General features: G+C 55.5%; 1 protein-coding gene across 1 annotated transcript; it reads left to right on the top strand.

The window, feature by feature from the left end:
- The first annotated feature begins 749 nt into the window (after nt 1–749).
- On the top strand, nt 750–2,971 carry TPBGL (trophoblast glycoprotein like). The gene has a single exon (XM_032259084.1). The coding sequence runs from the start codon at nt 1,374–1,376 to the stop codon at nt 2,526–2,528; it is 1,155 nt and encodes a 384-aa protein (XP_032114975.1). The 5' UTR covers nt 750–1,373; the 3' UTR covers nt 2,529–2,971.
- The last annotated feature ends 7,926 nt before the right edge of the window (nt 2,972–10,897 follow it).

Below are 10,897 nucleotides of genomic sequence, written 5' to 3' on the forward strand. Positions count from 1 at the left end.
GAGCCTCTATCCCAACCAGCTCTGCTGATACCCGAATGGCCTACGGATCAAGTGTCAGCCTCTCTAGCCTGAATAATTCATGCCAAGGCCAGGAATGCTCCCTTCTCAGGAGCCTGTCTCTTTAAATCAGGTTTGGAGCTTCCCAGTTCTTGGGGAAAAAAAAAATCCAGAACAAAACAAATCTGTAAACAGCTCAGCCCCCACCTCAGCCCTGCCCCTTCTGAGACCTCCAACTCCAAGCTGCAAAATCTGCTCCTGCTCTCCTAACCTCTGGTGCCACAAACCCCACTCACAGGTGAAGCCTGGAGAGACTGGTTGACGGTGCCCAATGGAACCCCAAGGGTCTAAGAGGTTTGGGGGCAGGGAATGAAAGCAAAGAGCAGAATCATTACACCCCTATTCCCTGTGCCTAGGACAGTGCTTGGCAGAGGAGTCCAGCTCGGTGGAGGAAACCATATGAGGGAACTCGTGGCAGAGGCAGAGCAGCCAGAGTTGGTGAGTGGGAAGGGAACGGGGGCCACAGACTTCTCCTAAGAGTGGGATGGGATGGGATGGGATGGGACGGAGAAAAAGCTGGTCCCACAGCTCCTGCAGGGGTGGTGACACAGCCAGGTCTAACGGAACTAGGATCGCAGAGGAGGAAGCAGAGGCTGGGGATTTTCCAGTCTCTCTCTGATTGAAGGTTAGGAAGAGGCTGGAAAATTAGTAACTTTCTCAGCCCACCCCTCAACCCTGCCTCCTGTAGTAGGGGCAGCTCTAAAGTCCTCCCCAACCCCCGAATTCTCCCTGGTGGTTACCCACCTGCCTGCTCTCCCCAGCCGGGCCCCGCCCCACACGTGCCAGAGAGGGAGGAGGAAAGGCCCAGCTTAAATGTCCGAGGTGGAGGTCGAGGGGGAGGGGAAAGCAAGTCGGAGCCTCTGGGAGCCAAACTTCTCGGCAGCCCGGGAGCCGGAGAGGGTGAAGAGAAAACGCAGCAGCCGAGAACCCTGATTCTCAGGAGCCTCCCACTCCGCCTCCCCCAGCGAGAAGGGCGCGGAGACTCCGCTGGGGGCGGAGGAGGAGGCCGGGAGGCGGGGAGGGGGGAGGCAAACCCTGCCCACTCGGCTCCGAGCCCAGGCGGCCGCGGAAGTCGGAGGCCGGCGCACAGGGCGAGGGCACCGGGGGCGGGGGGCTCCGCTCCCCATCTGACCCCTCTCGCCCCCGGCCAATCAGCCAGTAAGTGCGGCTTCGCGGACTTTCGAGACAGCGAACAGACCGACCGGGACTGCCAGCCGCTCGGGGTCAAGGACTCGCCCCACCCGTGCCCCCCACCAGGCGCTCCCAACTCACTGGTGAGCGCGGCCGCCCAGGCGCTGGATGCGGGGGCGGCCGCGATGGCCCCGCGCGCGGGACAGCCGGGGTTCCAGGGGCTACTGATCGTGGCGGCGGCGCTGAGCCAGCCCGCGGCACCCTGTCCCTTCCAGTGCTACTGCTTCGGCGGCCCCAAGGTGCTGCTGCGCTGCGCGTCGGGCGCCGAGCTCCGCCAGCCTCCACAGGACGTGCCGCCCGACGCGCGCAACCTCACCATCGTGGGCGCCAACCTGACGGTGCTGCGCGCGGCCGCCTTCGCCGGCGGGGACGCGGACGGGGACGGAGACCAGGCGGGCGGCGTGCGCCTGCCACTCCTGAGCGCGCTGCGCCTCACACACAACCACATCGAGGTGGTGGAGGACGGCGCCTTCGACGGGCTGCCCAGCCTGACAGCGCTCGACCTCAGCCACAACCCGCTGCGCGCCCTGGGCGGCGGCGCCTTCCGCGGGCTGCCAGCGTTGCGCTCGCTGCAGCTCAACTACGCGCTGGTGCTGGGCGGCCCCGCGCTGCTGGCCGCGCTGGACGCCGCGCTGGCCCCGCTGGCCGAACTTCGCTTGCTGGGCCTTGCGGGCAACGCGCTGAGCCGCCTTCCGCCCGCCGCTCTGCGCCTGGCGCGCCTGGAGCAGCTAGACGTGCGCTTCAACGCGCTGGCCGGCCTGGGCCCCGACGAGCTGCGCGAGCTGGACCGCGATGGCGGCCTCTCCGGGCCGCGCCTGCTGCTCGCCGACAACCCCCTGCGCTGCGGCTGTGCCGCGCGCCCCCTGCTGGCCTGGCTGCACAACGCCACGGAGCGCGTGCCCGACGCGCGGCGCCTGCGCTGCGCCGCTCCGCGGGCGCTCCTGGACCGGCCGCTGCTGGACCTGGACGGGGCGCAGCTGCGCTGCGCGGACAACGGCGCCGACGCTCGCGGGGAGGAGGCCGAGGCCGCCGGCCCGGAGCTGGAAGCCTCCTACGTGTTCTTCGGGCTGGTGCTGGCGCTCATCGGCCTCATCTTCCTCATGGTGCTCTACCTAAACCGCCGCGGCATCCAGCGCTGGATGCGCAACCTGCGCGAGGCGTGCCGGGACCAGATGGAGGGCTACCACTACCGCTACGAGCAGGACGCAGACCCGCGCCGCGCGCCCGCGCCAGCCGCGCCCGCCGGCTCCCGCGCCACCTCCCCGGGCTCCGGGCTCTGAGCGGCGCCCCCGGGCTCGGGGCTGCCCCTGCCTGTCCCGAAGCCGTGGAGATGAGACGCCCGCGAGCCCGGAGCTCGGAGACCTTACCCCGTCTCGGAGGCTCTAAGCTGTACCCTCTCGTCTCCGCCTCCGAGAGCTCCCACCGTCAAAGACCCAGAGATAGCCCGTCCGAATCCAGAAACCCGTCCCGCCCACCCTGGTTTCTGAAACCTCCCTCCTGAACCACCCAAAGTACGTTCCCCGTCTCGGGGCTCACACAGACTCTGTCCTTCAAGGCTAGAGCTCTGAGACCTGCCCCCACCACCCTGTGCTTGGAGTCCCAGCACCCGAGACTGCCCTGACCCCCACCTCCAGCTCGGAGCCCTCAGTCCCCTCTGGGGCTCCTGGGCCTTCCCATTCCATTCTGGTCTCGAAGCAGAGCACCCCCATCAGGAGAGGTTTATGCACTTTGAGCCCTTTGTCCGGTCCCAGAGCTCAGGGCCCTCCATCCTACATGGAGGCCCAACTTTGGGGCTCTGAGGATTGGGCACTCTCCCCTCATCTGAGGATATGTTACGTACCCCTGCCTCCCCCTTCACCCACCCCCGCCTCTGGCTCAGGCCCTCCCTTCCTCCACCCAGGCATGGGGGCATGGGGCGCAGCTCCTAGTCTGTCTCTCCCATCCCAGGGACAAGCACACCACGTCTAGCCTTAGTATGGAGCCGACTCTCACTCAGCCTTTCCCACCCGGGCGCTGACCTCCCGATACCCAGTGCCTGTCCCCAGTCTCAAACTCTCAGCTCTTCATCCTGATCTTTCATCTCCCGCCCAAGCCTTAGGCTCTTGGCTCCCCCATACCAAATGCTGGCACTCGGCACCCACCCCTGCCATTCACTAGTGAAGGTAGAGTGAGGAATGTGTCCCTGGGATGTCCTCATCTTTTTCTCCCTTTTTTCTCCCAGGACGAGCTTTTCAGTCCTGCCAGGCAGGTGCAGGTGTCATGCACCCCCAGTGCATACTGGCAGATCCTTGTGGGGAAGGAGAGAGGCTTGGGTGTGTGAAAGGGATAGTGGGATATCGTGTCCTCAGAGAGGGGCAGGGAGTGGGATCTGAAGGGCCGGAAGCTCCTGCCCTCCGATTTCTCCATGCTCTTTCCCACCCATGTGGCTCTTTGCCCCTGGGTATTCCTTGCCGCTGCCGCTGCCACCACCACCACCTCACCCCGTGTATCTTCTGGAAGAGAAGGGGGTCTTGCCTCCTGCCTCAGGCACAAGCCCTCCTAGTTCAGGGTCAGAACCTCAGCACCCTGCCTTCTCCAAGATCCCAAAGCACAATTGGTGAGTGGGGGAGACACCCCCTCTCCCTGACTCCCCAGCCCTTAGGTGAGGCAGAATGGCTGGCCTGTGCAGTGTCTGCACACAGGAAGTCACCCTTCCTTTAGTATATTGGTGTGAGGCCTGCCGTCCCTCCCCATACCCAGAAAATCTGGATCTCCCCCGAGCAGTTTTCTATAAAGTCTGCAATAATCTCAGATACTCTACTCTTGTAAGTGGTGCTGTATCATTCCTGCTGATGTTGGGGGACTGATGGGGGTGGGAGGGGACTCTTGGGAGGGCATTTTGGACCTCTCTGTGGTGGGGCAGTGACCCTGGATGCGTTCTCCCAGACTGTGGGAGAAGAAATGGGCTCCGACTGCACATAGCAGGATTAAGGTTAGCTACATGGAGGGACTTCCCATTGGGATGACATTGTTCCCCACACCACTCTGCTCTCTATTGTTGGAGAAGGGGTTATGCAAGCCAAAATGGGATCAGACACCTCCTCTACATCCTCTTCCCTTCCTCATCTTCAGGGTGGGGATGGAGTTAGACCAACAAACATTAGCCTCAGTCAGGGCCATCCAGGAGGAAATCCAGCTACAGAGAATGAGGAGTTAATTCAGACAGGAAAGAAGAGGGATTGTTTGCTGCTTTGGGATCAACCTCTCTGATGAATTATCTGATAGTCCCTTATGTCTCGTGTCATGTCACACTCTCCTGGCCAGAGGGTAAGACCTGCATATTGGGTCTGTGAGAGGCTGTGAGGTGGGGGTGTGGATGAAAGGACTCCATGAGATATGTGAAGCAGGGGTTTGGTGGGTTCTGGGCCAGGAGGACCTCAGGTCCCCAGGCTGGATTATTTTGCTTTCAGGGTCACAGAGCCCTAAAACTATAGGGCAGAAGCCTAGAATTCTGGCATTTTCTAATTTGAGGGCCACATAATTCTAGAATGTGTGCCTTCTAACTATTGAAATGTACTACAGAGGTAATGTGGGATGCCGTCTAAGCATCTCAACTGGAGGCATCGTCTCGTGATGGGAGGCCTGCTCCCTCCCCTCCTTTCAGTGTCCCAGGAGCCTGCCTGGGACTCCCTGACAGCCCCAGCTTTGCCATGGGGCCAGGAGCACCCCTCAGCCCAGGACCATTCTTCACAAGTCAGAGACCGTGCGTGGCGCTCCTTGTCTTTTCCTGGCACGCTCCCTACTGCTTCTCCCAGTCATTCCTCATGAGAAAGGATTAAGTTCTCTTGACAAAGTCCCATCTGTCAATGACCTTCAAAGGGTGCCCTGCAGTCCCCCAGGACAATATAGTGATGGTATCTCTAATGCAAGTTAGAGCATGTTAGTTGATTTTTTTATAACTATTGATTTAATTCTTAGTTTAGCAGTAGTGCTCATAAAAGCCTCAAAGATTTTTGCTGACAACAAACCTGTAGCTAATAGCATGTTTTATTTGCCAGACTTGCCAGAACTTACTGTGATCTTAAGCTGCATTACCAGAGAGCACATCTTTGAAACTGAGGAGGTGATCTAAACATCTGTAGGTCTCTTCAGCTCTAAAGATGTATATGAGAGCGACTGCTAAGACATATCAAATCAGTAGTCATCAAAAATCAACTAATTGAGTGTCTACTGTGGGCCAGTTGGTGCTTAACCTTAGTATCATTTGCTGATCCCCATTAAATGTCTTCTCTGGGCTGCCATCCTCCTTGCTGTCTGTCAGTGGCCTTTAGCCTTATGGGGCTATCAACAAGGCCCAAGACCCCCGGCTTCACCTCTTCTACAAACCCAGCCATTCACTGAGCCCTTACTAAATGGAACTTTGCCAGTCCTAGAAAAGTTACCAATCCAGGGAAGGAATCACATGTAATCAATATCTGGAGAAAAGAAATCCCAGGAAATAATGAGAGCTCAGAGTAAGAGCCCTGACCCCACCTAGACAGACTTCTTAGAGGAAGTCACATTTGAGCTGGGTTTTGGCAGATGGGTAGACGTTTGCTGAACAGAGAAAGATCAGAAGTACCAACTTCTGCAAAGGTCTGGAGGCAGGAAGGTCTTGTTAGTCTGAGGACTGAAGGCTAACAATGGCTGGAGGTAGATGGGAGGACCTACTGTATTCACCACATTCTCCACTGGGAAGCACCAGAGGGACCTCTGCCCTCGGGGGAAAAGCCAGAAAGGCAGAGAGGTGTGAGAGGTGTGACGGGGGAGGGTTCGGAGGCAGGGAGCAGCACTGCGCCTCCTGCTTGTGAAGCCTGGTTGTTCCTTCCTTCTGCCCATCCTTTTTGTGCCTGGCCTCATACTGGTCACTGGAGACACAGAGAGGAATCAGACCAAAGCTGTGGCTAGATGGGGGCGGAGAGAGAAGAGAAGGGGTGGGGTCCCAGAGAAGCCTTGTAGGAAGAAGTGAGATGGGGCGTCTGGCTGGCCCTGCCCGGACTCCCTGACATCATCCACTCCAGACCCTCTCTCAGAGGTGCCAGGGCCCCACTAAATGGCTGGCTTCCTCCTCTAATCACACACACGGGGTGCTGCTGGAGTGTGAGGTGGGCAGAGGCCCAGAGGCCTGGGGCCTGCCTGCAGAAGCCAAATGACAGAGGGAGAAATCTACCTCAAAGCTGTCCCCTTAAAGAGCAGGCATAGCAGACAGCAGGAGAGGACAGATGCGTGTGACTACAGGAAATGTGGGCGACGTGAAGCCAGCTGCACACCCGGAGAAACGTGGCAGACTTCCCAGGTTCTGTGACCTCATGAACACATGAAATTGCCTCTCAAAGACGTCTCCTTGAGAAGTCTTTCGCTTCCAACCCCCTCACCTACTCGCACCCTCAGACCTGGGGTGGGAACCAGGGAGGACCTAGCTAGAGTCGGGAAGACTGGGTTTGAGTCTGAACTCAGCACCTGACTTGCCATGACACCTGATCCTTAGCCAGAAATACTGGTCGAGACCCTACTATGTGCCAGGGCCTGGGGATTCAGCAGTGACCGCAGCAGAACTGGCCCCTGCCTTCCTGGCCCAGCCTGACACTGTGGCCTCAGACACCCCTGCCTGCCTCTGGCTCCAGGTTCCTTCTGTCCGGGCTGGGGCTGGACATGTGACCTCTGGAGGCACTGCCTACTCTCCCTGAAGTCCATCTCCTTCTTCATTAAGCCACTGCCTGGCAGACTCTCAGCCCTAATTTATGGGTATGGCCTTTCCCAGACTAGGAAAAGTGACGGGGGCAGTTAATATTCCTGTGGTAATAATGTACTTGGCCACCTTCAGAGTCCCCTCTCCACCCCTCACCCCTGCCTCACTGCTCCCACCTGCTTCCCTCAGCACTGCAGCAGGGTGATTTGCCAGGAGCTGGCCAGGCCCATGCAGACCCTCAACTAACCCTTCATCGGATGGGTGGGAAACTGAGGCTGAGAGCATGCAGGAGCCCACCCAGGTTACACAACTTGTCAGGAACAGATCTCGAGCCCAGGATGCACCAGGGCTGCCCCTGCTATGCCCTGGGTCTGAGCATATGGCAGAGCCACCCCACCTCCTAACTTGCTATCTCAGTGCATCCAGGAGCCAGCCCCAAGCCTGTGGTAGCCTGCAGATGAAAACAAGAAAGTGAGCCATGAATGGCTGGAAGGACTCTTCAGCCTGTCAGTGGCTCCCAGCAGGCCTCAGGAGCCCTATGCCAGCATCTTGCAGGCAGCAGCCCTGCTGAAAGTCATGTCTACCCTCTCTGAGAGGAGAAAGGGGTTTGTCTGAAGCCCCAGGCTCTGAGGCCCCAGGTATTAAACTCATTGTTCCTGAGCTTCTATCATCTGAGCACGGGGCTCATCTGGATGAACCAGATCTTGTTACTGTTCTCAATCAAGATGGTGACCACACAGGTTACTGTGATCATGGAAACACAGGGGGGACCCCTAACTTAGGAGATCATCCAGGCTGGCAAATTTGGGAGTGAAAGGGGCCACTATTAATTATTGCGCTTGAGCAAGAGTAAACTAGGACTACCTGGACGTGGTGGCTCACACCTGTAATCCCAGCACTTTAGGAGGCCAAGGCGGGTGCATCACATGAGGTACTGGGTTCCTGAGTTCGAGACCAGCCTGACCAACATGGTGAAACCCTGTCTCTACTAAAAATACAAAAAAGTAGCCAGATGTGGTGGCGCATGCCTGTGATCCCAGCTATGTGGCAGACTGAGGCAGGAGAATCACTTGAACCAGGAAAGGCAGGTTGCAGTGAGCTGAGATCATGCCATTGCACTCTAGCCCGGGCAACGAGCAAAACTCCGTCTCAAAATAATAATAATAAATAATAATAATAATAATAAACTAGGACTGTACCAAGCTGCTGGGCCCTGGACTTCAATGACTTTTGACAAGACCTGGAGGAAAAAGAAAAAGTACTAGATTGTTAGACTAGACCAGCAAATCTACCAGCAATAAATAACTAATACACCCCCCTTCTTTGAACCATATTCTCCAGCAGCACCAAACTGCAAGGATGTTAGTAATGGAGCCCAGCTCTTCCATGCCTTGTGCCTTTGCTCAAATAGTACCCTCTGCCTAGGATACCTTCCCCAGCGCAGGGAGCACTCAACACAGCCCAGGAGTACCCCAGCCTTTAGGACCACACTGTCTTTCTCCTACTGCTGTACCGTCGAGACCTTTCTTTGTACTGACTGATTTTCTTGCCTCTTGTCTGCATCACAGAAGCTCCCACATCACTTTTAGGGCCCCAGTCACAGTGCACAGAGATCGGTGAACGCTGTCCTTGCCCCTGCCCCACAGAAATAACACAGAGGAAGAGGCATCACGCAGAACGCTGTGGCCTCCCTCTCTGCACATTGCATGGGTGCTTCCTTTGACTCCCACAACCCCCACTTCATTAAACTGAGGGTTCGATGATATAAGATTCCGGAATAGCTGGCTCCTTGGTCTACAAAGTGAGCGAGCAGAAAGAAAATGCAGTTTCAGAATATGTGATCATGCAAAACACAGTTGAGTCTCAGTCTCTTAATTTTGGCATTTATTTATTTGCGTTTTTGTTGTTGTTTATTTACAGGTAAGATGAGATCTCACTCTGTCACCCAGGCTGGGAATGTAGTGGCGTTATCATAGCTCCCTGTAAACTTGTACTGCCGGGCTTAAGTGATCCTCCCGCCTCAGCCCCTTAAAGTGCTGGGATTACAAGCATGAGCCACCGCGCCCGGCCAACTTTGGCTTTTTAATACAATTACAGCTTCTGGCCCTTCATTTGGAATCTTTGTCCAGGGCTCTGTCTGGGCAGCGCCTGCCGCTGGCTTAGTCTTGGTTTCTCATTCCCGGGAGCTGCAGCGACATCTCTTGGCCCACGGTGTCGGAGCCGAGCCAGCTTTAACTTTTCTTGGCGTACACGCGCCATCTGCTGGTGGGGATGGGAAAGTGCCTTTCTTCATTCAGTCAATCCATCCAACGAGTGTGTAAGTGCGTGCTGTGTGCCAAGCACTGGGCTAAGAAGATGAGGATACAATTTTTAAGAAAACTAGAGCCAGGCGTGGTGGCTCAGGGCTGTAATCCCAGTACTTTGGGAGATCGCTTGACCACAGGAGTTCAAGACCAGCCTGGGGCAACATGCTGAGACCCCCTCTCTACAAAAAATGCAAAAATGAGCTGGACACAGGGGCGTGCACCTGTAGTCCCACCTACTTGGGAGCCTGAGGCGGGAGGATTGCATGAGCCTGGGAGGTGGAGGTTGCAGTGAGCCAAGGTCACGCCATTGCACCCCAGCCTGGGTGACAGAGTGAGACCCTGTCTCAAAAAATTTTTTTTAAAAAAGGAAGAAAACAAGTAAGGTCTCTGCTCTTATAAAGCAATAATGGTAGTAACTAACACACATAGAATTTGCTATGTGCCAGGGATTGTTCTAGGTATTTACCTATATTTATCCATCTTGTCCTGATGACAATTCTGTGAAGCAGGTATTATTATTCCTACTTCACAAATGAGGAAACTAAGGCACATAGAGATGAATAATTTGCTCAAGATCACACACCTAATAAGAGGCCAAGTTAGGCTTAGAACCCAGGCTCTGCTCCAGAGCCCTGTTCTTACTTAGACCACAAACAAGTAAATAAACAAACACGGTACTTCTTATGAGAGAAATAAGCAGGGTGATGTGAGAGTGAGTGACAAGGAGGGGTCTCTTTTGAATGGGATGTTGGAAATAGAAGTTGGAAATAGATGCTCCCTGCTGCAAAGAAAAATTTAGTACTGGGACAAAGGATCTCTCAGCAAAGCAATTCTTTTTACTTCCTGCAGAAAGGGTACTCCTATAGCAATCTTGCCACAAGAGTACAATGAACAAAGGAAAGCAGACATATTTATTTCTTATGCATTTGGGGTTGTCCTTATGCTGTGTCGGACCTCCGTTGGCTGGAGCCAGATCTCAAAATTTAACGATTGACTAATAACTTAAAACTTTTCTAAGCAGGTAAAGGCAATGGCAAGAAAAAGGGGGAAGTCCAAATAAGGACAGGGCATAGGCTTCGAGCTGGGACATGCCTGTGAGCAAAGATATTTTGACTAAAGTGCAAGGACACTGGATGTACTATGTGCCTGTAAACATGTCGAACAGCTACATTGTATAGGGCTTCTATCAAAAAGGCAAAAAGGCTTTTAAAGAAAGTGTTTAAAACAAACTATTATTTCTAACATGCGGTAAGTCATGGAAGGCCCCTCCGATAGGGTGACCCACCTTGAAGAATGGGAAGGAATGATCTATGCAGAGAATATAGGAAAGATTAATCCAGGCAGGAGCAGCAGCGAGCGCAAAGGTGCTGAGACCAAATATTCAAACATCGGGTGGAATGCAAGTTCTGGTCACTCTACCCCTTCACCTCCCCACAGTGTCTTAGACTCCTTCCCCACCTGGTCGCAGCCTGGACTTCTCTCATCTGCATCCCTGCCCCAGCTTCCTCCCTGGTCTCCCAGCCTGAAGCTTCCCCCTCTGATCCCACACTGTGGCCGGAGTGAAAATCCATTAATCTGATCCCTCTCCTTACTCTTCCTAAAACCTGTCCCACTGTCTTCTGGATAAAACCAAGCT

Source organism: Sapajus apella, unplaced genomic scaffold, assembly GCF_009761245.1.
Source record: "Sapajus apella isolate SASKATOON/1434 unplaced genomic scaffold, GSC_monkey_1.0 scaffold106, whole genome shotgun sequence".
NCBI lineage: Eukaryota > Metazoa > Chordata > Mammalia > Primates > Cebidae > Sapajus > Sapajus apella.